Raw genomic sequence first — 26980 nt, 5'->3', positions numbered from 1 at the left:
ATGGAGTCTGGTACGACGTTGATTGTGACAGCAGCCTTCCTCCAGTCTGCGCAGATGTCAGAGGTGAGAATATTAACTAGTGAAGTTTCCCTTCTCTGCTTCTCTTTGCCTCTTTGTTTTCATTATTCAGGCCTCTGTAGTATCAGTCAGTCACTCCGACAAAAAGCAGCTTTCACACAGGTTAGTGCCATTCAAAGAGCTTTACAGCTGACTGAGCAGCAGATAATAAGACGGCAGGAATGAGAGCAGTACAACAGCTCAGTGGTTCATCAGCATCACCACCAGAGGAAGACATATTATATTATATTATAGAGATTGGACTCGTGCATGTTCACGTGCACACATCTTACAATACAAACAGATCATGTGTGTTTAATTAACCTGAGAAAATATGCGTATGCAGAAAAACAACAATATAATCTTGTTTCCTAGATTGTTTTGTAGATTTAAGGACATTTCTTATTAATGTGGAGAGACTGTTGGTAAATAAAGTTATTCATTAGTTTATTGACGTGGTTCTTTATATCTCAGTGGATTTATTGTAGATATTATAAAGACATGAATCACAGATGTGGATGGATGGAGGTTGTATGTTATGCTGCCTCTACACTTCTCTGTGCTCCATTTTCAGGGTCAAATGTGACTTTTGTCTTCACCAACACCCGTATGACATGGACTGCAGCCCAGAACTACTGCAGAGATCACTACACAGACCTGGCCAGTGTGAGAAACATGACAGAGAACCAGAAGATACAGGAGTTGGTGCTTGAGGTGGCTGGAGGATACTTTCAAGTCTGGATCGGCCTTTTCAGAGACTCCTGGAAGTGGTCAGATGGAAGTACCTCCTCATTCAGCTTCTGGAAGAACGGGCAACCTGATAACAACAACGGGAACGAGGCTTGTGTGGCTGCAGACTTCAGCCAATCAGGAACCTGGGAGGGCTGGCCCTGTGACATGGAGAGAGCGTTCATTTGCTACGGTCCAGGTGAGTGCTAACCCGGGATTCAGACAGCTTTTACATTTAGATTCAGGACAATATGGATGAAACGATATACTCAACTCACGATTAGATTCAGGATTTTAAGTTGATGATACGGTTTTCTCAAGATGTTTTTAACAGAATGAGTGAAAATCTTCCTTTATTTCTATAAACTGTGCAGAACAGATGTGTCCTCTTATCAAAAGTGACTCTGAAACTATATTTTATCTTAAAGAACAAAGTTAGATGTTTAAAACAAATCCCACATCCATCCATCCATCCATCCATCTTCTTCCGCTTATCCGGTAACGGGTCGCGGGGGTAGCAGCTCCAGCAGGGGACCCCAAACTTCCCTTTCCCGAGCCACATTAACCAGCTCCGACTGGGGGATCCCGAGGCGTTCCCAGGCCAGGTTGGAGATATAATCCCTCCACCTAGTCCTGGGTCTTCCCCGAGGCCTCCTCCCAGCTGGACGTGCCTGGAAAACCTCCCTAGGGAGGCGCCCAGGGGGCATCCTTACCAGATGCCCGAACCACCTCAACTGGCTCCTTTCGACGCAAAGGAGCAGCGGCTCTACTCCGAGCTCCTCACGGATGACTGAGCTTCTCACCCTATCTCTAAGGGAGACGCCAGCCACCCTCCTGAGGAAACCCATTTCGGCCGCTTGTACCCTGGATCTCGTTCTTTCGGTCATGACCCAGCCTTCATGACCATAGGTGAGGGTAGGAACGAAAACTGACCGGTAGATTGAGAGCTTTGCCTTCTGGCTCAGCTCTCTTTTCGTCACAACGGTGCGATAAATTGAGTGTAATACCGCCCCCGCTGCGCCGATTCTCCGACCAATCTCCCGCTCCATTGTTCCCTCACTCGCGAACAAGACTCCAAGGTACTTGAACTCCTTCACTTGGGGTAAAGACTCATTCCCTACCTGGAGAAGGACCCGGTCATACGCCTTCTCCAGATCCACAAAGCACATGTAGACCGGTTGGGCATACTCCCAGGCTCCCTCCAGGATCCTTGCGAGAGTAAAGATCTGGTCCGTTGTTCCACAACCAGGACGGAATCCACATTGTTCCTCTTCAACCTGAGGTTCGACTATCGACCGAACCCTCCTTTCCAGCACCTTGGAGTAGACTTTACCGGGGAGGCTGAGAAGTGTGATACCCCTGTAATTGGCACACACCCTCTGGTCCCCCTTTTTGAAAAGGGGAACCACCACCCCGGTCTGCCACTCCTTAGGCACCGTCCCCGACTTCCACGCAATGTTGAAGAGGCGTGTCAACCAAGACAACCCCTCCACACCCAGAGCTTTAAGCATTTCTGGACGGATCTCATCAATCCCTGGGGCTTTGCCACTGTGGAGTTGTTTAACTACCTCAGCAACTTCCACCAGGGAAATTGACGACAATCCCCCATCATCCTCCAGCTCTGCCTCTACCATAGAGGGCGTATTAGTCGGATTTAGGAGTTCCTCAAAGTGCTCCTTCCACCGCCCTATTACCTCCTCAGTTGAGGTCAGCAGCGTCCCATCCTTACTGTACACAGCTTGGATGGTTCCCCGCTTCCCCCTCCTGAGGTGGCGAACGGTTTTCCAGAAGCACCTTGGTGCCGACCGAAAGTCCTTCTCCATGTCTTCTCCAAACTTCTCCCACACCCGCTGCTTTGCCCCTTTCACGGCAGAGGCTGCAGCCCTTCGGGCCCTTCGGTACCTTGCAACTGCCTCCGGAGTCCCCTGGGATAACATATCCCAGAAAGACTCCTTCTTCAGTCGGACGGCTTCCCTGACCACCGGTGTCCACCACGGTGTTCGTGGGTTGCCGCCCCTTGAGGCACCTAAGACCCTAAGACCACAGCTCCCCGCCGCAGCTTCAGCAATGGAAACTTTGAACATTGTCCACTCGGGTTCAATGCCCCCAGCCTCCACAGGGATGCACGAAAAGCTCCGCCGGAGGTGTGAGTTGAAAGTGTGTCGGACAGGGGCCTCCTCCAGACGTTCCCAGTTCACCCGCACTACCCGTTTGGGTTTACCAGGTCTGTCCAGAGTCTTCCCCCACCCTCTGACCCAACTCACCACCAGATGGTGATCAGTTGACAGCTCTGCCCCTCTCTTCACCCGAGTGTCCAAAACATACGGCCTCAGATCAGATGAAACGATTATAAAATCGATCATTGACCTTTGGCCTAGGGTGCTCTGGTACCACGTACACTTATGAGCATCCCTATGTTCGAACATGGTGTTCGTTATAGACAATCCATGACTAGCACAGAAGTCCAACAACAAACAACCACTCTGGTTTAGATCAGGGAGGCCGTTCCTCCCAATCACGCCTCTCCATGTGTCTCCATCATTGCCCACGTGCGCGTTGAAGTCCCCCAGCAGAACTATGGAGTCCCCTACTGGAGCCCCATACAGGACTCCATTCAAGGTCTCCAAGAAGGCCGAATACTCCGAGCTCTTGTTTGGTGCATACGCACAAACAACAGTCAGAGTTTTCCCCCCCACAACCCACAGGCGTAGGGAGGCGACCCTCTCGTCCACCGGATTAAACTCCAACGTAGCGGCGCTCAGCCGGGGGCTTGTGAGTATCCCCACACCCGTCCGGCGCCTCACACCCTGGGCAACTCCGGAGAAGAAAAGAGTCCAACCCCTATCCAGGAGGATGGTTCCAGAACCGAGACTCTGCGTAGAGGTAAGCCCCACCAGATCCAACTGGTAGCGCTCCACCTCCCGCACAAGTTCCGGTTCCTTCCCCCACAGAGAGGTGACGTTCCACGTCCCCAGAGCCAGCGTCTGCTGCCCGGGTCTGGTCCGTCGAGGCCCCTGACCTTCACTGCCACCCATGTGGCAACGCACCCGACCCCAGCGGTTCCTCCCACAGGTGGTGGGCCCATGGGTTGGAGAGAGAGGTGCCACGTAGCTTTTTCGGGCTGTGCCCGGCCGGGCTCCGTGGCAAACCCGGCCACCAGGCGCTCGCTGACGGGCCCTCCATCTGGGCCTGGCTCCAGACGGGGGCCCCGGGCTTCCTCCGGGCAGGGTCACATCATCTCTACCTCGTTTTTTCCCACATCTAAATAACTAAATTAATAGAAACAAATCTCTTCAAATAAATAAACTAAGAAGACGTAGTGACGTCTGAAGTCAAACGAGGTCAATCTAAAGTAGATTACGCTCTAGGACGTTTAAAAACTGCATCAACATTCATTTCTTATCTCAACCGGTTGTTATCTTCACACATTTCTATCCATATTTAACCATCGTTACCTCCCTAGTGCTAACCCGGGACTCTAAACACCAAACATCAAGTTGTGGAGAGTAAATGTGAACATGATGATGTGGATCATTTCCATGGAATAGTTAGTAAAGTTAGCATGCAGTGGTGATCAGCTGCAGATGATAAGTTAGTGTTGAATCTATTGTTTAAACTGATGATGAGGAATGAACAGGATGCTGATTATTATCCAGACAGAAATGTTTGAACTCATAAAGTTTGTTTGATTTTTACAAAGTGGTGTCAAAGAAAGTGGTGAAAGTGAAATTTGAGAACAACAACAATCTGGATCTGAATGACCCTGCTGTGATGGAGGCCATGTTGAAGCAGGTAAATCATGTTTTATACTGTTTTAACTTCATGAATAAACAAATAAGACTAGAACTGCATCAGTTATGACAGGGTCCAAGCCTCATCAGAAAAATAATCTCTGGGAAAACAATAGGGTTCACAGATCCGCTGGACCCCCCTCGGGCTTGGACCACTAATAAGATAAGTTTTGTGTCTCAGCTGAAACAGAAGCTGAGGGACCAGGGGCTGGACGACAACATCAAACTGAGCTGGAGGAAGCAGGCCGATGGAAAAGTCTTCCACAAGGAAGACAAGAAGACAAACAAGAGGAGGAGGAAGAGGGATGAGCTGTAATGTTGAGTTGCTGCGTCTGTTTTCATCAGAGAAAAGTCTGTTTCTTTCCTCAAAGATGTGACGGAGCAGAATAGAGCTGCAACAATCAGCTGATTCATCCATTATTCTCTTTAGTGACAATAACTTATATGTAATGAATAGTTTAGTTTTCATTTATTATTGTTGTAGTGATTCTTACATTCTTTATTTTAGGCTACATAACATTTTAGTCAACTAAAATCTGCATCCCAGCCTCCGTACGTCTCCAGTCTTCATTCCAAACATTCTCTGGGTTCACAAAGTAAACGTACGTTAAGAAATGTATCCAACGGTCCAAAGACCAACATCAGCATATTATTATCAGTAGGAGCTCGGTGGCAGTAGCTCAGTCCGTAGGGAACCGGAGGGTCGCTGGTTCAAGTCTCCGTACGGATCAAAGTACAGAGTGTGGATTGGTAGCTGGAGAGATGCCAGTTCACCTCCTGGACACTGCCAAGGTGCTCTTGAGTAGGGATGCACCGAATCCAGATTTTTGGGGTTCAGCCGAATACCGAATCCACTGGTTAAGATTCTGCTGAATCCTCCTCCCATCCTCAGTCCATTAAAGGTGTGGACACACAGAGCCGACGGCCGACCCTCAGCAGTAAAGCCAGTGTGACTGATCAGTCTCTCTGAGTTGATCAAAAAGTTCCTCAGAACACACTGAAGAGACGAGACGTAATACGTCTCCATGACAGCAGGTGGCGCTAATCTGGATTGTTGCCCAAAAATAAAAACCAGCAGCTGATTGGACGAATGCGTCACGTGGGTCTGGTTTCTCCAGAAATTCACAGCCAGACTGTCATGGCGGCTCGTTCAGAATACGATCTCATATTGGACTAAAATAGTTCACCGAAACGTGTTTCTGAAAACATTTGAAGAGAGAAATAGGCCGTGCAGTTGCTGAATCTGTCTTCATTTCCAACACGTTCTCACACTCGTCTCGTAAAATATGGACGCTTGGTCAGGTGCCTTTGTCGTTCTTATTGACGCTAAAAGTCTCCTTTAGCGCTATAAGTAAACGGTCTTGGTCGGGACTATTGCCGTCCCTTTTGACGCAGTTATGTTAAGGAAAGGGCCGTGGGTGGGTGTACGGTTCTGTGACACGCGGGAGGAAAAAAAAAAGCGACTATAGCGAGCGTGACCAGCGGGACGTGAACCCCTCTCTCCTGGTGAAAGTCCTGTGTTTGACCCATCCACCCCCCCAACCAACCTCCTTACATACTACTCTCTAAATCCTCTCTAACTGCTGCTCTCCCCGGGGCGTTACACAAACACGCTGAAAGACGCCTTTTTCGTCGCATCAGACGCTGACAGCCACTGTCCAAACGTCCTTATTTTACGAGTTCGGAATGAGAACGGGTTGAATCAGTTGCTGAATCTGTCTTCATTTCAGATCAACAAAGGTCATTTTAAAAGATTTTCATCAGATTTTGAGAGACTGTAGTCACGCTCATCCTGCTCCCCGTTTCCTGGTTAGCTCTCCACCAATCAGATGGGTCATTGAGTCCGACTGCCAGCAGTGCCCCTCCCCCCGATTATACATGTCAAATCAGCCAAAATGAAGGACGACGGCCCCTCGGACAGACGACGGCACGGAACACACCGAACAGACTCCAGTCACCGACCTCGCCAGACTGTCAGACGGACGATTATCGGCTCGGTGTGTCAGCGCCTTAACACAGTAAACTCATTAATGAAGTAAACAGTGACTGTCCTTCCTTTGCTGTACCTGAAGTTGCTGCATTCTGGCTGCTGTCTGTAGATTCCTTCATCACAACTCGTATTCTTTCAGATGTTTGATACCAGATGTTGTAACAGCGGTGATGTTGTGTATAGTTTAGGGTCCTCGCCACCACCAGACTAATCAGCATTGCAGATTGAACATGTAGCTGGACTTGAATGGCCTTCTTTTGACTGAAAGTTCTGCCAAACTACACTTTTTCTGCTCATGAGTTCCATTTTCACTTCCTCACAGCCTACTGCATTGAACGATCCTCCTACGTAAACACCTTCCTGTAATCAACGGCGCCGTCATTACGGCGACCAGCGTAGCGCGCAGAGTGCAAGCGTAGGGTTCAGTTCACTGGGAAAACTTCTGAGGTTCAGCAGAAACCCAACCCCGTCAAAAAGCCCAATATTCAGCTGAATCTGAAGCTCAATCCTGGATCTGGTGCATCCCTGCTCTTGAGCAAGGCACCGTACCAACCTCTCAGGGCGCTGGTCCAGCACTGGCAGCCCCCCCCCACTCTGACATCGCTCCATTTGTGCATGAATAGGTCCTGAGCATGTGTGTATTTCAGGCCTGTGTGGAGTCATTTCCATCCTGGGGATCAATAAAAAGTCTAAAATTAAAAAGATGTCTCTGTTGATAGTAACGGTTGATGACCTCTGGATTATTCCAACTGTTTTAATCAATTAATACTTTTAGTTATAACAGAAATACTAAATATATTCCAGCTTTCAGCTTCTTAAACATGAAGATTTGATGCTTTTCTTTGTTATATTTGATCATAAACTTCATATATTTGGGCTTCAGACTGTTGTTAGAATAAAACAAGACTTTAGTATTTATCTGATTTATTGTCTGTGTGGAAATATAACCGACATGTTTTACTGATTTCTGATATTTGATGTTGATGTTTTTCAGGTTGTGGTGGAGATGTTTTAACATTAACATTATTTAATTTGTTTAAAATATAAATTATCTTTAGTGTTGAATGTTTAAAATCTATTTTCATCAGACTATCTTTCTTCATGTGAGAGTAATATTATAAAGTAATTATATGTATGATTGTTGTTCTGTCACCTTATTAGAGATGCAAACTTTAAACATTTACCTAAAGTTAGTCATGAGACTTGTTATGTGTCTGTAACATCTTCTAAACTAAAATACTAAATATTTACAGCTTCCAGCTTCTTCAATATCAAGATTTGAGGATTTTTATTTGTCACATTTGGTCATAAACTTAATATATTTTAGTAAGAAATAAAAGAGTTTTTTAAGAGTGAATTTGAATACAAATTGTTTTGTTCTTATAAATTTAATAAAGTTGTGAAAATGATGAACTAACAAAAAGAGTTTCAATCTTTTCTTTAACTATTTAAAACATGAGTTGGTGGTTAGCAGCATGACTCAGCATTTTCTGTTTCTATTAGTTGAGTTCTTGCATTGAACAAGAAGAGACAGAAACATTCTTTAATTCAGAGAAACATAAAGGGTCAAACACATGATGACTTAGTCTCTTACCTGTATTCTGTTATCAGGTGTGTCTCTAGGATGTGTGGTGGTGGTATTCCTGTCTCTTACCTGTATTCTGTTATCAGGTGTGTCTCTAGGATGTTAGCACAGATCTTGCCAGCAGAGGGCTCTCTCCCTCTCTGCATTATACCGGGGCAGTGTAGTAGTAGTAGTACCTTTACTGCAGTAAGGTTTGAATACAAGAATTTAACTTGTAGTGGAATATTTTCACAGTGTGTGTTAATACTTTTACTGCAGTATGTAGAGCCCAAGTTTCCCACCGAGCCGTCTCACTGTAACTGTACTTTAAAATACATTAAACAATGATTCCCAGAGACTTGTAATACACTGGGGGAACCCTGAATGCTAATGGTCTAGTTAACACTGCAACCTTCATTATTCTGTCTTTTTAAGTGATAGAAGTGGGCAGGCTTGTCATTATAGAAATAGATCACAGGATTGGGCTGTTTTTACAACTTCGGTGTGGAAGATTACAACGTTTCTAACTTTTTAAATTCCTGCAGCCTTATCTTTTGAAGCTCAGCGTGACCAACTCCACCGGAGCCTGAGACGCTTCTGCCCGAGGCTGCTGCATGTCAGGGGCAGCGGGGGGGATGAGTGTTGATTGGATATTACTTGTATAACATCTAGCCAATCAGATGGTGTTGTGGGCGGAGCATTAAGTGAGACTCAGGTGTGAGAGAAACGGAGGGAGAGACACAGAGCTGTAGCACTTTTTAATTAATTAATCAGTTATTGGTCAAATAAAACACAGATACAGATAATTTGCAAATTAACAATTATCTCCCCGATAATTGGCCAGGCCGATAACGAGTTGACCCCTAACGTAGATGTTGATGCTGCTTGCAGCAGTTCCTCTCAGGAGTTTGTTACAACATTCAAATCATTCTGTGTTTGCATAGAAAGTCAAAGCAGCGTTGGAGGAAGTATTCAGATCCTTCTCTGGAAATGAACTAGTGGCTAAATGTGGCACAATACAGCTCTGCTCTCTGTAGGACATGGATGTTTTTATACATGGACATTAAGTGGAATAAGTACCAATACCACACTGTCAAACTACAATAATACAAGAGAAAGTCCTGCATTGAAAATGTTACTTTAATAAAAGTATTTCATTATAATCCAGAAAATGTACTTGCTCAACTTAACAAAATAAAATAAGATGGACTTTATTGATCCAAAGGAGATTAGTCTTGGACACATCCAGTATCCGCTGTTAGGAAATACAACACAACATAGAGCAGACACACAAACAAACACAGTACACAGACTGGTACTATTCTGCATGGACACACCCGTAGCATAAAAACACTCGTAGCACATGCAGAGCCAACAAAACTGCACACTGCCGTTGTACGGCACGTCATAATAGTGTACATAATATGTGCAGTAAGGGTAAGCAGCCTGATCATTCATGACAAAGTCATGATTTACATTGTGTGTGGTTAAGATAAAATCAGCATTTCAGCGGTTAGGCTCAGGCCGGCTTGCCATTTAGGACTTTGATGGACAGGGGGATAACGGCAGGCTGTTCTCATTTTCTTGAAGGCAGCATCATTTCCTGGAGAAAGAGAGAAAGAAAAGAGACGGAGGGACTGAGGAAACAGTCAGCTGTTCTACAAACTCCCGGGCAGTTCAGAGCTTGTGTTTGGTGTTTTAAAACTTCCTTGTGGCAGAGATAGAGGCAGTGATGTTTCCTGTTTCCTGTACGGGACTCTCACACCGCCTCAAAACACTCGCTCCACGCTCACATGATCAGCCACCGCAGCCTGACATAGGTTGTGTTTTTACAAAAGTTGACTCATCTTAACTTTTCACCGCGGGCCAACTGAGTTTTTTCCGGCTCCCCACCGCTGCAGCCTAATTGCACTACCCCCCATCTAAAATGAATAGAAAGGCCTGTGTTTTCACCGCCCCGTCTGACGGCCGACGCAGTCAGTTTGAACGCAGCTCTGGCTGGTTTGCCATTTAGGGCTTTGATGGACAGGGGGACAGAGGAGTTGGTAAAGCCATCAAGCCTTCACCGGGATACTCTGAAGGGAGAAGCTGGTACTTAGGGTGCAGGACATGGAGGGGGGGGGGCTCTGAAATGATCTTCTGGGCCTGAGGATAGTTTTGCTAAAGACAGCTGGAGAGTGGGATGCAGATGTACTAACGCTTTTGCGCCCACTTCAGGCCGATTTGTTTCGCAACGTGCGCGTAAAAGCATAGTGAGGTATGTACAAACAGGCTGTACTGAGGTAAAAGTGCAGACTTCTCTGCCTCTTAAAAGCAGGTGTAAACCAGGAAGCAGGTTTCCTGGCATATTCCTCCTGGTGAAATGGCAGCAGTAATCCGATCAAGACGAAGACATAGGCCAAGGAGACGAGCTGCCACAAGGATCACATTTTTTCAGTTGAGTGAACACAAAATCATTAAGTGTTGCAGATTAAGCAGCCATGCAATATCACAGTTACTGGAAGAAATCAAAGATGACATCATATCTCTGACTCAGTGTTCACATTCCATTCCAGCAGCTGTTAAACTCCTCGCTACATTACAAATACTGGCATCAAGATCATTTCAAACAGTCATAGCATCAGCAGTGGGAACATGGCAGTCTGCACTCAGCCGTAGTGCTTGACAGTGTGCTTGTTGACAGCTAAAGTTAGCTAAATTAGCAAAGTCGTAGTCTATATCGACTACATTTCATTTCTGTGATTGCTCCGGTGTCGCCAGATGTCCTTCATTTGGGCCGGATGTCCGTCCCCTTCCTCTGTCTCTGTGTTGGCGTTCTAACCTCTGGTGGATTTCTGAGGACTATGGTTAACTGCTCCTCAGATCTCTGCAGGGTAAATCCAGACAGCTAGCTAGACTATCTGTCCAATCTGAGTTTTCTGTTGCACGACTAAAACTACTTTTCAACGTACACGTTGCACCAAAACAAGTTCCTTCCTGAGACTATTTAGCAGAGGCACTGTGGCTCCGTCCGGAGCTTAGCCCGCCTACGATGATTGTGATTGGTTTAAAGAAATGCCAATCAACCACAGCACGGTTTTCTCCCATCCAGGAATGCTGTGTGGACTAGCCAGACCTTCCTCTGCAGAGCTGTGGAGGAAGGTAACATGAGACTATCATAGTTGTAATGTGAAGGTAAGCAATGCTGCATGTACATTAATTAGTGTACAGGGTAAACTAACGAATTAATGATGTGAACGCTAGCACGAAACGGGTGTTGATGTCCCAGAAGACTTTCACCCATCGCTGTTTTAATCCAAACCACCACCTTTTTTCTAATCTTAACTAGTGGTTTTGGTGTCTAAACTTAACTGTTGTTGCTGCATGATGCTCACCTTGTTGTCAGCTAAACTCAACTGTAAGTGCTCTGAAAGGTACGGGACATCATGCTGTTCAGTCATATATATCATACTAATTGGTTTGCTTAAGTTTTTGTATGATATCATTTATGAGAATGCGTTGACAGATCATACCATCAACATCCTTGAAAAAGAGATATTGCCTCCCGTGTTCTGGAGGTAAAATGACTGCTTTTGTCAAAGGAGTCTGGTGGCTTTGAGGAGAGCAGAGATAACAGCTTCACTTCCCCGTCGTAAAGGGCTGTCTGACAGCAAGGGAAAGCTAAAACACTTTAAATATAGCAAACACAATGTTTTAGGTGTTGAACATACGTCCACAGCAGGACAAATCCCTTTAACCTCTCAGAACACGGGAGATTCTACCGCTGCCTCCATCGCTGAGTTACAACCAAAGTCACACAATGACCAACTTTGACTTTCAGATCTGACCAAACGTGGAGCCCACGCATAAAAATGACTCAAACTCTCCGACCAATAGATTAATATTTGCAGCTCTGTAAACATTCAAATTTTGTTTTCAAATTCAAGTATGAATGTTTTAGCATCAAAATGCTGTGTTCCCACATGAGCTGACATAGGATTCTCTAGAATTCAGTAAATAGTTTGTGTGTTGTAATCGCCCAAAAATACTACCATTGCCTGTTTCGGGCAGTGGAATCCCAGGGTGTGTAGTTCTTTTATCTCTTTCTTGGATATTATACTGTATATTCTACATACAGGTTACAAGCGAGTTTGTTCTCTGTCAGGAGACGCTGTATTCCTCTGACACGCTGTAACGTTACTGTTTAAAACCGTTTCCAGGTTAGTGGAGGTGCATACCGCTCAAAATCAACATGAAAAACGTAGTAATGTTCCCTCAGCGTTTTGTTTTGTTGTTAAACTGTGTGTAAAATGAGCGGTGACGTTAAATCACCGGTTTCAGGTAACTGCACCCTACGGTACCGTCTATTTGCTGGATGGTTTCAACGGTCGGTAGCTAACATTAGCAGATAAGCCTGTTGACAGCGACGTTATTGTTCATATTTTGGCACAGTGTTTCTGACCGTAGTAATGATTAATGCAAAGTTTAATTCTCAAGAACTCAGCTTCCTGGTCACCGACAAAGATTCCTTGGGCTCCGCTCTCGAATCTTTGGTCACTATCTACTTTGGTTGTCAAGGAAACCGGAGGTTTTCTAACGTTATGATTAGTAATCCTGCTGTTTTGTCGGTTTAAAATGTAAGAGTTTGTAAGGACATGTTGCGTCCAATGTGCATACAACAAAGTTGGAAACAATGTCTGTAGTACTTTTATGATTTTTTTACATGACCTCAGCAAAAACAAACGTACACAGCGGTGAGGTAAGTATTAAATTCCTAATTTCGAGGTCCGGCCCACCGCCTAAACAGAATGGCATCAAACATGTTTTTGGGAAGATGTGCTCTTGCCTAACATGCAAATAACTATTTCCTCTGATTTCCATGAAATCAAGCGATCCTGAACGATGAGTTAAATGAGCAGCGACCTGTCTGAAGTCACACAGTGAGGAGGACGGAGAACAAACAAGATGGACAAACTTCTTCTGCTCATCATGGCTGCATGTGTGTATGTGCAGCTCGAAAGAGAGAAATTCAAATTCCCTCCCTAATCCCTACACACACACACGCAGACATAGGCATACACACACACACACACACACACACACACACACAGACGAACACAAACACACATACACAGGCACCCTCACACACACACACACACACACACACACACACACTTTGTGCTGACATGCACTATATGTGTGTGTGTGTGTGTGTGTGTGTGTGTGGGTGTGTTCGTCTGTGTTCAGACACACAGACACTACCTTATTTAATCATTAAATTAATAGATATGTTTGTGTCTGTGTTGTAGTTTGTAGACGGTCCCTAAGCACTCGTCTTACAGCCGTCTCACCGCCGGTTGCTACTAGAGACTAATGTTATTTCTCCAGGTTGGAGGACGGCTCGTTTTGATGAAAATGAGTTTGTAGCTTGTTGTTTACCTTACTACGGTAGGAAAGATGCGTCGGTTGTGATTTCATAACATTTCGCTATAGAGTAATTGATCCCCGAAGTTTGAATCTGTGAATATCTTTCCAACTTTACTCACTTTTATAAAACCAAGGGCACGGATTATGAATCCGTGCGTACAGTTTATGAAACTGAGGGAGCAGATTTTCATCCAAGCTCTTCTCCCTTTAATTTAACTTTAATTATTTGTATCTAAAGGCTGGTTAAGCCCTGGAGGGAGGAGAAATTGGACAGTTTGTTTTGTCTCGTTCCAGTGACTGACACATCTGGGTGATGGCGTCGGATATCCGTTAGCATGTTAGATGTATTTCCACTCACATAACCAATAACTGCTGAACAACGCCGACACACAGTCCTCGTCTTATCCACCACTCTCTCACCTGTAGCCTACTACTGGAACTGACCTGAAGACCGAAGTTTTCGAGGCGGGGACGGCACCAGACGGGAGGGCAAGAGACGAGGGCATGAGACGACGGCATGAGACGGGAGGTTCCAGGCTGCAGCCATACAGTCTCCAAGTTTTCCCAAACTTGCGATCTTAAAGAGGCCAGCGGGGAACTCTTGTGGGTCGCCACCACTCGCCATGCTCGTCCTTTCGTGCTACTATCTCTGACTCACTCACTGGACCGTCAACCTGACAAAAATCTGCATGTAGGCAGAAGAGCTCGGCTAGCTTCAGAGCTAAGGCAGGGCTACAGATTAGGTGTCCCTAGAAACACTGACAGCTAGAACCCGCATATCTAACATTTTCTATTTCTATCTACAATTCTATTTCATCCTTACTGACTGCCAGAGGCAGTGCTTAACACCGAATATATTCCGCATCGTGCTTGCGCAGATCAAGTATTTATATCAACAAAGTCAGCTGTGACCTCGGGGTGACCCTGGCCAAGGTATTAAGTTCCGGTGTCAACGCCGAGCTCGTTCCTTTTTCATCTTCTCGCTATTTGGGTCGTCTGCCATCTATGGCATTATTAGCATTTGCTTTAGTTGAAAACTGTGGATTATTGATTGTTTCTAAGCTCGCCGCTTGTAGCCTTGCGATTTCGGTCCGAATTGCGGATTATTCGCCCTCCAAAGGCTGCGACCGAGCTGTCCCTCTTCAGGGGAGGGGACGGTGTATTTGCCGTTCGGCTTCAGACGAAGCCCCGGACTGGCGGACGCTCCGGACCCACTCATAGCTTCTACAGTCGGTGAGACTTGTTTTGTTGTGTAAACATTGTGTCAGTGACGGTTGTGTGTTCGATTCCCTCTCCTGTATACAATTATTATTATTTTTTTTTTTTCAAAGATTATTTTTTGGGCATTTTCGGCCTTTATTTTTGACAGGACAGATGAAGATGTGAAAGGAGAGAGAGGGGGAATGACATGCAGCAAAGGGCCGCAGGTCGGAGTCGAACCCTGGCCCGCTGCGTCGAGGAGTAAACCCCTATATACGGGTACCCGCTCTACCAACTGAGCTATCTGGGCGCCCAACAATTGTTTGTTTCACTGTGGCTCGGCACTTTCGCTGTGCTATGTGACGTTAATGTCCTTAACTGATAACGTGTAACTCCATTACTAACGTGAGCAGGTTCGCTCAGAGTTAATGTTTATGGTAGCTGTATTAATTACCAGTGTAACATATTCACCTACATGTCGTATTGTTTCAGTGACAGCAGTGTGCTCACTTACCTCTCCATTAGATACTTATAAGATGTATTTCATCCATTGTGTGTTGTTAAATTGTGTTGATGGGTTAGAATAGGAAGACAAAACGCTACATCTCACCACTGATATTGAGTCTAGCCCATCGTAATCTGCTGTACAAGCAAGTTTGTCTGTGCAAAATCTTAATATACACTACATTTTTAATGATTAAAGCAAAGTTTAATTCTCAAGAACTCAGCTTCAAGGTCACCAACAAAGATCCCTAACATGCAAATAACTATTTCCTCTGATTTCCATGAAATCAAGCAATCCTGAACGATGAGTTAAATGAGCAGCGACCTGTCTGAAGTCACACAGTGAGGAGGACGGAGAGCAAACAAGATGGACAAACTTCTTCTGCTCATCATGGCTGCATCAGGTGAGTGGTTATTAGGTTTTATTAATGTTTATAGTCTTATTACACATCTATATATCCTTGTGGCTACAGAACTCTTATCAGAACAATATTATGACTCACTTTAGTTAAATTATGATCTTATGTTTAAGTCAAGTCATGTTTAGTTATACAGCACATTTATCAGCTGGGCCTCACTTTAAAATGTTCCTCTTGTTACCTTAGAGGACAAACATGTCCCCTTTCAAACAACTGCTGGAAAGATATAGCTGCCTGGGTGGCCTAGTGGTAGGGGGGGCCCCATGTGTGGAGGCTCGGTCCTTGACACGGAGGTCGTGGGTCTGATTCCGGCCAGAAAGGCTTTCCTGTGTGTCACCCCCCCCCCCCCCCCTCTCTCTCTTCCCTACATGTCTGTCTGTCACTAGAAGGGCCTAAAGTGCCAAGGAAATAATCTTTTAAAAAATACTTTATATCAATATTATTTTCCACTTTCACTGAGTTAAATATTTTAACTGATCATAACTACTAAAAACCCATTCATATTTAGAATTTTAACCCTCTAAATGCCACTTTATGTACATAAAGTCACTTGTTTTTAATGAAAAACAGGTGAAAATGAATTATGTTCAGTATACTAAATGCTGGGGGAATTTATTTTTCTTTTCAGTCTGGAGTAAGTTAATGATTAGCAACGACATTAATTTTGATACATATTTATTTTTTGCATGAATGTATTAATGGGTAGGTGGCTGAAGGTGTGTGTGTGTGTGTGTGTGTGTGTGTGTGTGTGTGTGTCCATGTCCGTGTCCAGTGAGGGAGGGAATTGTGACCTGCATTTCTATCTCTCGAGGCGCACTCACACAAACACACACACACACACACACACACACACACACACACACACACACACACACACACACACACAGACACGAACACAGACACACACACAGACGAACACACCCATACACAGATGAACACACACACACAGAGACACACACACACACACACTGTTGGTGTAACTGAAATATAATATTGTGTATTAATATAGTATAAAATATTAAATCTGCTCTATGTGTGTGTGTGTGTCCCTACAGGGCTGAGTGCTGTCTCATCAGCTGCTGGACGTCAGTACTATTTTGTTTATGACAGGAAGAACTTTACTGAAGCCCAAAGATACTGCAGAGAGAAAGACGGAGACCTGGCCACTGTAGACAACATGGAGGTTATGAAGATCCTGAACAACACGGCAAATTTAGACAACATGTTCTACTCCAACAACAGCTACGTGAGTTCACTTTTCTCTCTTTCATCTCATAGTCTTTCTGACAGCAGGTTTGAAACCCTCCATAGGAACTAATAACTAAATGTAGAGCAGGAAAAAGTAGAATATTTTTTGTGTGTAATAAATCCTTCAGCTCAAACCACTCTCACCTGCTCCCTGCTTTTGGGTCCTCAAATTCTCTGAGACGTAACAAAGTCAATCGATAATCAATTCTTATTTACATGACGACCTGGCCAAGAGGCAGCGATAGAAGCAAGTTGATAAAAGACATTAAAGGTGCTCTAAGGGAACAACATTTTTCGTCACATACAGCAAACATCTCCTCACTATCCACTAGCTGCCTGTCCCCTGAACACACTGTAAAAAAAAACGCGGTCTCTGTAGACAGCCCAGGCTCCACAAATGGCAACAAAAACAAACTGCGCCAACCTGCACCACGAACAATTAGTGTTCCAGCCAATAACCGACAAGAAGGAGCTGATTGAGCCTTCACTGCAGCAGCATTAGCCAGTAGGCTACTTCCACAATGCACATTCATGACTCAACCAACTCCTTGTTGATTATTGGCTGGAAGACTGTTTGTTATGGTTCGTTGTGCAGGTTGGCGGAGGTTTTTTTTTGTTGCTGTTTGTGGAGCCTGGGCTGTCTACAGAGACCGTGTTTTTTACAGTGTGTTCAGGGGACAGGCAGCTAGCAGATAGTGAGGAGATGTTTGACGTATGTGACAAAAAATGTTGTAGCCTAAAAAAACGTGTGACAACCAGGGGTGTAGCAAGCTTTTCAAAAGTGAGGGGGAAGGATATGATTTGTTTATTAACAATAAAAACGATGGATAATCGTACTTGTTTTATTTATTATGTTTGTTAACATGGGCAAACGGAGCATAATCTAATTATGTATGTGCTAATTTGCATAAATAGCACAACAGATCTAAACATTGGGTATAGCCAGGTGAAAATGTCTTATTGACATATAACAGAAAAATACTTAATATTAAGGTCTGAATGGAACCCATTTAGGCTACCCATGAGCATTAATACATAGAGGCAGGAAGAAGTACTTTAAACCAGCCTTTATTAAATAGCCTATTATTGCAGAGATGGGGTTTGGGGCTGGGTTTGTGGGGGTTCACTTTTTATTTTACCTACCTTTTGTCTTCTGCATTCTCCTTACCCTTGTTCTTCCCTCAGACTCATCCCCCAGAAACAGTCCCACTGACTCAGCCCCAACCCCCATCTCTGCAATAATAATACTGGTTTAATACACTCAATAATCAATACTGGTTTAAAGCACTTCTTCCTGCCTCTATGTATTAATGCTCATGGGTAGCCTAAATGGGTTCCATTCAGACCTTTACATTAAGTCTTTTACTGTTATGTCAACAAGACATTTTCACCTGGCTATACCCAATGTTTAGATCTGTTGTGCTATTTATGCAAATTAGCACATACGTAATTATATTATGATCCGTTTATCCGTTTATTATGAATGCTATAACGTAGCTAATGTTACGGAACGTTATACTTCTTACATGGGAAACTACTCCTACTACTACTTTCTTTTTAACGTTGCTAGTGAAGTTAAAAAGGTGCAGTTACCTCCCGTCCTGTAGTTACAACTGATAAACACACCATTTTCTAAATCTCTGCTAACGTTACGCATATAGCTACAGTAACGGCATATAAAAAGAGATGAAAATGCCACCGGACATTAAACTTTACGAACACAAATGGCAAAAGACAACCTAGCTAGCTAGCTAACAGCCTAATGTTAAATGATAGGTTCAGTTAGCTAACGTTAGCTCGGTTTGTATCTACCTAATTACGATAGCAATTTGTACCAGCAGCATTAAAGAGTTAAAGGAGAACTCCGGGCAATTTTTACGTTAATCTTGATCGCTATAAGTATGTGAGTACTATCGATAGCAAAAAAAACGAGCCAAATCTGTGCTAGCTAACTGGAGCTGCTGCAGCTAATGCCGAGAGCTCCCACTTAGCTAAAACGGTTTTTGGGGGCATATCATAAAGAGTGCCTTTGTGCCTCTTAACAGACACAAAATGCAATTAAAATGCCTGTGCAACATGAACAGGGCCCTTACATGACAACAAGATGCGTTTTCAACTCAGACATTGTTTAAATTCACCTACCCTGTTAGTTGCTAGCTGCTAGCTGTTAGCTGCTAGCTGTTAGCTGCTAGCTGCCGTCTGGGATGAGTGAGTGTTCAGCCAGGCTTCAGTAATAATCATCAAGCAGCAGTTCCCTGTGTATTTGTAGCATATATATCCATTTTGTGTGCGATCCATCTGGCGTTGGTGAAGTCTCTGCAGTGGTGAACTGTTGCCTTAGCCAGGCTAGCAGGGCCGACCGGCATCCTCCTAATTCCTCCCCGCCTTCCTCACCTGCCGCGGCCGACAACAATCCACGAGCGCCCGCTGGTCTGGTGGATGTCTTCCAGAGGACAGTTCATGCTTTCGCGGCGAAATTTTTGCGGCGAAAAAAGTTTATTTCCCCCTCAAAAATAGGTAATTGAGCACTGTAGTGGTTATGATCATATCAGTGACTATGTAACTACATGGAAACGGGACAAATGATGCCTGTTTCTTGTAAAGTAACAGCGTTACAGAAGGCTGGCTGTAGTCTTGCGCTGAAGTCCCGTGGGATTTCAGTTGTAGCAGGAAAAGGTAAACAGCAGTGTGCAGATCGGAGCGTGGTGTGAGAAGAGTGAAGAGCGGAGGTGTTCACAAGGGAAGAAGCTTGGAGTAACCTATGGAGCTAGAGCTAGCCTTCAGTAACGCTATTACTGTACAAGAAACAGGCATCATGTGGCCCGTTTCCATGTAGTTACATAGTCACTCACATACTTATAGTGATCAAGATTAACGTAAATTGCCCGGAGTTCTCCTTTAAGCTTTACAATGATGTAACACATTAATGGTGATAACAAATGTACGGCAAACACTAAAGATACTTACATTACATTTCTTAAAATTACTGGACTATTGGTTGAATTCCAATGTAGAATGCGGTCTGTTAAGACCGCTGCGAAGTATAACACACCGTTTCCATGAAAAACAGAGCGCTGCTATGGACGCAGTTCTGTTCACTCAGGCAATATAACCCTCTCACCGGGAAAAGTGTGGGTGTTAAAACACCCACATCCCCCACGGGTGCGACGCCCCTGGTGACATCTATATCTCTGGTAATGAGTTATTAAAGGAGGGTAACAGAATGAAGGAGTCCTAGAGGATCAGACTGATAGTATCAAGACTGGAGATGGAAAGATTAGGTAAACATCTGGTCTTCAACAAAAACCTAGAGCTAGAGTCTAATTCTTTATATCACAATCAGAGAGCCTGGATAGGACTGTACGATGACAGCTGGAGGTGGTCACTGTCAGCACAAGTTTCTACAAACCCGGGGAGACGGAGTTCAGACGATGGGGGCCTGGAGAACCAGACGCTGGATACAGTGGAAAAATCTGCACAGGGATGTATCCTGTTGGACCCTGGTACAACCTCGGTTGTGACAACAATCGTTATCCAATCTGTGCAGATGTCAGAGGTGAGAATATTAACTAGTGAAGTTTCCCTTCTCTGCTTCTCTTTGCCTCTTTGTTTTCATTATTCGGGCCTCTGTAGTAGGGTTGAACGATTTTTGAAAATAATCTAATTGCGATTTTTTCCAAAAATGTTGAGATTGCGATTCACTATGCAATTATTTTTTAAGCTCTTTGTCTTCTGTATTATTCAACAAAGACAAGCAATAAATCATTGTATAGTATGACCAATACAAGATTAGATAGATTAAACAAACTGTTCTTTCCTGGAGGCCAGGCCTGTATGTGATGATGAAATTAGGTGATGCATGAATGTATATGAATGACATCTTTTATTTAACTACTTCAGTCCCAGTATATTGAGCACTGACCAAGCCTGGTGTAACATTCATATGAAAGTCAGAAACAACTCACACAAACTAAAGTGCAGATTGCAGAAATATAAACACAAATATGTGGCTTTACCACACTTAGTAGTATTTACATTTAATTATCATTTACTGTAATAAACATATGTAAACATGTGGATTGCACTTTTTAAACACCGTCTTTGAACTTTACTAGACAGTTAAATAAGTAAAAATATAGTATATACAGTATATACAACGGTGTATTTTTTTTTTACAGCGAACACAGAGGAGCTGCCTCCAGCTCCTCCCTCCCCTCATGAAGTTGTGTGCCACATGCATGACAGCGTCAACGTTACACTCAGAGACAGAGAGGCTATTGTTACGTTAGCAGTAGCATGCTGCTGCTGGTCTTGCCGTGGGATTAACTGTACTAATAAAACCGTTGAAACAACGCGGCCACGCTGCTGTGAAAGCTCCCCGAACGTCATTTATCAGAGTCTGGTTGTTACCCCTCCTCTCAGAGTCTGGTTGTTACCCCTCCTCTCAGAGTCTGGTTGTTACCCCTCTCAGAGTCTGGTTGTTACCCCTCTCAGAGTCTGGTTGTTACCCCTCCTCTCAGAGTCTGGTTGTTACCTCTCCTCTCAGAGTCTGGTTGTTACCCCTCCTCTCAGAGTCTGGTTGTTACCTCTCCTCTCAGAGTCTGGTTGTTACCCCTCTCAGAGTCTGGTTGTTACCCCTCCTCTCAGAGTCTGGTTGTTACCTCTCCTCTCAGAGTCTGGTTGTTACCTCTCCTCTCAGAGTCTGGTTGTTACCCCTCCTCTCAGAGTCTGGTTGTTACCTCTCCTCTCAGAGTCTGGTTGTTACCCCTCCTCTCAGAGTCTGGTTGTTACCCCTCTCAGAGTCTGGTTGTTACCCCTCCTCTCAGAGTCTGGTTGTTACCCCTCCTCTCAGAGTCTGGTTGTTACCCCTCCTCTCAGAGTCTGGTTGTTACCCCTCCTCTCAGAGTCTGGTTGTTACCCCTCTCAGAGTCTAGTTGTTACCCCTCCTCTCAGAGTCTAGTTGTTACCCCTCCTCTCAGAGTCTGGTTGTTACCTCTCCTCTCAGAGTCTGGTTGTTACCCCTCCTCTCAGAGTCTGGTTGTTACCCCTCCTCTCAGAGTCTGGTTGTTACCCCTCCTCTCAGAGTCTGGTTGTTACCCCTCCTCTCAGAGTCTGGTTGTTACCTCTCCTCTCAGAGTCTGGTTGTTACCCCTCCTCTCAGAGTCTGGTTGTTACCCCTCCTCTCAGAGTCTGGTTGTTACCCCTCCTCTCAGAGTCTGGTTGTTACCTCTCCTCTCAGAGTCTGGTTGTTACCTCTCCTCTCAGAGTCTGGTTGTTACCTCTCCTCTCAGAGTCTGGTTGTTACCTCTCCTCTCAGAGTCTGGTTGTTACCTCTCCTCTCAGAGTCTGGTTGTTACCCCTCCCCGTGGCATTCTCCTCCACTCCATAGATTTATAACGGAGCTAGCTAACTGGAGCTAACCGCTAATCAGAGCTAATGGTTGCTAACCGAGGCTTCAGTTCTGCGTGTCTGTATCCATTAACTGCATGTATGGACTCGAGCCAGAATAAAACCCTTCATTTTATTAAAATGGCTGTAAAAGTTTTAAGCTACAACTCAGAGTTGTTTGAATGACAAATCTGCTCCAGGTACGGCGTAGCGTTAGCGTGCTAGTTGATGCTTTCTCTGCGGGTGCAGACTGATTTGCTCTTGGAGTCACGTGACCAAATCGCAGCCTTTGCGATTAGGAAATCGCGTTTTAACATATCGCAATATTATCGCAAATGTAATTAATCGTTCAGGCCTACTCTGTAGTATCAGTCAGTCACTCTGACAAAAAGCAGCTTTCACACAGGTTAGTACCATTCAAAGAGCTTTACAGCTGACTGAGCAGCAGATAATAAGACGGCAGGAATGAGAGCAGTACAACAGCTCAGTGGTTCATCAGCATCACCACCAGAGGAAGACATATCATATCATATTATATTATAGAGATTGGACTCGTGCATGTCCACATGCACACATCTTACAATATAAACAGAACATGTATGTTTAATAACCCTGAGGAAATATTCATATGCAGAAAAACAACAATCTGATGTGGTTCTTTATATCTCAGTGGATTTATTGTAGATATTATAAAGACATGAATCACAGATGTGGAGGTTGTATGTTATGCTGCCTCTACACTTCTCTGTGCTTCATTTGTAGGGTCAAATGTGACTTTTGTCATCTTCCCCAAATCCCTGACATGGACTGCAGCCCAGATCTACTGCAGAGATCACTACACAGACCTGGCCAGTGTGAGAAACATCACAGAGAACCAGAAGATACAGGAGATGCTTTACGGAGGAGGTTTATACTGGTTTGGCCTTTTCAGAGACTCCTGGAAGTGGTCAGATGGAAGTACCTCCTCATTCAGCTTCTGGAAGAACGGGCAACCTGATAACAACAACGAGACTTGTGTGGCTGCAGACTTCAGCCAATCAGGAACCTGGGAGGACTGGCCCTGTGACATGGAGAGAGCGTTCATTTGCTACGGTCCAGGTGAGTGCTAACCCGGGATTCAGACAGCTTTTACATTTATATTAAGGTTTTATTATTATTATTATTTAAAAATAATTGTCTCTTCTGTCTTTTAATATCAGCAAAGAATCATATACAAAACAGAAAGTCGCTTATCTAAATAGCAACCATATGTCTGGCAGGAAGTGATTTTTATCTGTTCAGGGCTTAGCTAGCTAGCTGTGTGACTCTGAATGACAGTGTCTGTCAGTCAGTCGATTCCACCACTCCAAATTTAAAATAATCTCAACAACTAGCATGTCTGTAGACTCTGTCTTGTTATAGCTTCTGTTACCCATAATTGTTTAAAGCTAAAAACCAAATTGATCTGATTAGGTATAAGAAATTATTCACAATCAATTTGATTTGATAAAATGCTATCAAACCCCAGTGCTCCTCCAGAGTGAGTGAATCTCAAGTCTTAGTGTGGATTATTACAGGCGCCTACACTGCTTTGATTGCTGTGATCGCTCATATTGATTGTCAATATAGCTGATTACACAATACAGGTCATATCAATAACATGTATTTATGTTTATTTTGTTGGACAACTTTGTAAGCATAATGTAGGGATTTCAAGGACAGCTCAGTGTAACAGATTCATCTGTTTTTCCTTGTGTCAACATGTAGAATTCATGAGCCATGACCAAACTGCAGTTTTATAATTTTATACAGAAACATTTGTCTATGAGAACACAAAAATTGTGTTTTCAGTTATATTAACACTCATTATAAATGCAGGTAAATAGACCATTTTGTTGTTGTTGACTTAGAGGGGATAAAGAAAAATAAATTTCAGATTTTTCAATTCTAAGGATTTGAAGTTGATGATACAGTTTTCTCAAGATGTTTTTAACAGAATGGGCGAAAATCTTCCTTTATTTAGATTCAGGTTTACTTTAGCATCACATGAGAATAACACAAAAACAAGAGAAAACATCAAGTTGTGGAGAGTAAATGTGAACATGATGATGTGGATCATTTCCATGGAATAGTTAGTAAAGTTAGCATGCAGTGGTGATCAGCTGCAGATGATAAGTTAGTGTTGAATCTATTGTCTAAACTGATGATGAGGAATGAACAGGATGCTGATTATTATCCAGACAGAAATGTTTGAACTCATAAAGTTTGTTTGATTTTTACAAAGAGGTGTCAAAGAAAGTGATGAAAGTGAAGTTTGAGAACAAGAAGAATCTGGATCTGAATGACCCTGCTGTGATGGAGGCCATGTTGAAGCAGGTAAATCATGTTTTATACTTTTATGCGAAAACAGAACAACCAAAAGAAGATACAACTTTATTCACCTTTTAGCATTAAAGAAACCGTGTGAGGAGGAATCAGATAAAGAAACACTTAGAACAACAAATACAGCTAAATAAGAACATTTAAAAGCTACATATATTATACACATTACATCACTTCAGATACATGACATGAACTTTGTGCACAAGTAAAGAGTCTAGTAGTGGCACTCTGTGGGGGAATAAGAACTAATTATGAATCAAGCTTTTATCTGACACCAAACGCACCAGAAAAATGTACAAATACAATCCAGCAATCTGAGAAAAGTATGAAGAAGAGAAGAAAGTATATATGAGTCCAGTCTAACTACTAGTACAGGATGTGATATGTCTCTCTGTGAGTGATGACGTGGAGGAGTTTTGATTTGGTAAAAACCGTGTTTGATATTAGAATGCCCATTCAGCCCAATAAAGGCCAAAGTCTTGTCTTTGGTTTAAACCTTTAATACATTTTCTACATTAAAGTATGGCACTACAGTATCCCCCAAAGTGGGGTTGTTTTGAGCTATGTTAAGCGATTTCCCGAAGACTGAACCGCGCAGCAAATCTCTTAGAAAAGTCATAGCACACCATTGCCGATCATTACAAACGTTTTGATGTATTTTGTGTGCATGTGTTGGCAACGCTCTGTGACTAGTAGCAGGACAAAAATGTGGCAGAATGATAAGTATGGGGGATAATAGTCATTCTGTTAATTGCTGCTATTGCAGCACATCGGCACGCTGAATAGTCAAACAACAATTTCCTTTACATACATAAAGACATTTGCTCAATAAAAAGCATATAAATTCACCAGAATTTTGAAAACTTTCTGAAGGACGGCCCTGGTTATAATTTCCCCCCGTCCCCCCATGTGGAAACTAAACCTACGCCCTTATTTTGTGTCTCAGCTGAAACAGAAGCTGAGGGCCCAGGGGCTAGACGACAACATCAAACTGAGCTGGAGGAAGCAGGCCGATGGACAAGTCTTCCGCAAGGAAGACAAGAAGACAAACAAGACGAGGAGGAAGAGGGATGAGCTGTAATGTTGAGTTGCTGCGTCTGTTTTCATCAGAGAAAATTCTGTTTCTTTCCTCAAAGATGTGATGGAGCAGAATAGAGCTGCACCAATCAGCTGATTCAGAGACATTTCTGTATTTTCTTTTTCAACCTAGACCCTATTTTCCCATGCGTTGATGTCTAAGTGATTAAAGGGGTGGTTCAGAATTTTGGACATAGGACCTCATTTCCAGGTTAGCCAGTGTGTTATTTATCAGTGGAGACAGTTTTCAACACTTTTCATCCAGTCCTTCCAGTTGCAGAGTTAGCTGGTGCTAGGCTAGCGCAAGTCAACAGTATCTGCTAGCCTGCCATTAAAAAAATAGTCTTACCCACTCCACAGTACACCCGAGGCAAATAAATTATAACGCCAGGCTATCGATGTAAATGTCTGTTGATAGAATAATGTTAGAAATAAAACTACCCTTGCATCTCAATGATCGCCGGGAAACCTAGTAGCTGCTGGCTTGGACATCAAGACACCGGCGGAGACTCTACTCAAGTGGCAAATGTGTAGTGATCATTTTAGACCAGACGACTTTGAAAAACCCCGCAATCTAAAGGACCACAAGTCACTGACAACGAATGTGGTTCCATCCATCTTTCTAGATGCACCAACAGCTACTGATGAACAGGTAATAACTTTTGGTAGGCTACTCTAGCTAATAAAGCTAGCCCCTTTCACAACGTTAGCCTAGCTGATAGATCGAGACTGACAACGTTAGTGGAGATAACGTTACAGTTCAATGCATTGTGGAGAGTGACAACGTTAGCTAACGGTATAGCTACATTCTTGGTAGATACCTGGCTCTGCTAACTGCTAACTTTAGGTAATTTCTGACAGAAATGTCATGTAAGCTTGGACAGTTTACATGCAAATTGCTAGCCCATGTGCTTTTGTGTACCGGTAACGTTATGCGAGTTATAGTCTGGCAGAGTGGAATTAGTTGGAGCTCACAGCGGCAGGTAAATAAACTTGCATGATTGTCATGTAAACCGGCTTTCTCAGTAGCCTAGGTAATATCACTCCGCCGCTGCTGTAGCCTATGCTATCAACTACAGGGAACAAAGTATAACTATTGCAATGCTATGCAAGGGTAGTTTTAATTCTAACATTATTCTATCAACAGACATTTACATCGATAGTCTGGCGTTGTAATTTATTTGCCTCGGGTGTACTGTGGAGTGGGTAAGACTGTCTTTAATGGCAGGCTAGCAGATACTGTTGA

The 26980-nt window shown here is 43.7% G+C and overlaps 1 protein-coding gene across 1 annotated transcript; it reads left to right on the top strand.

Annotated features, from left to right (window-relative positions):
- On the top strand, positions 1-25738 carry LOC116059175 (ladderlectin-like). The gene is made up of 6 exons (XM_031312127.2): positions 1-10; positions 632-985; positions 4487-4490; positions 6091-6094; positions 24562-24651; positions 25604-25738. The coding sequence occupies exons 1-6, from the start codon at positions 1-3 to the stop codon at positions 25736-25738; spliced, it is 597 nt and encodes a 198-aa protein (XP_031167987.2).
- Positions 25739-26980: the final 1242 nt, after the last annotated feature.

Source organism: Sander lucioperca, chromosome 12 (assembly GCF_008315115.2).
Source record: "Sander lucioperca isolate FBNREF2018 chromosome 12, SLUC_FBN_1.2, whole genome shotgun sequence".
Classification (NCBI taxonomy): Eukaryota; Metazoa; Chordata; class Actinopteri; order Perciformes; family Percidae; genus Sander; species Sander lucioperca.
Note: the sequence above shows the minus strand (reverse complement) of the source record. Positions and strands in the feature narration are given on the sequence as shown.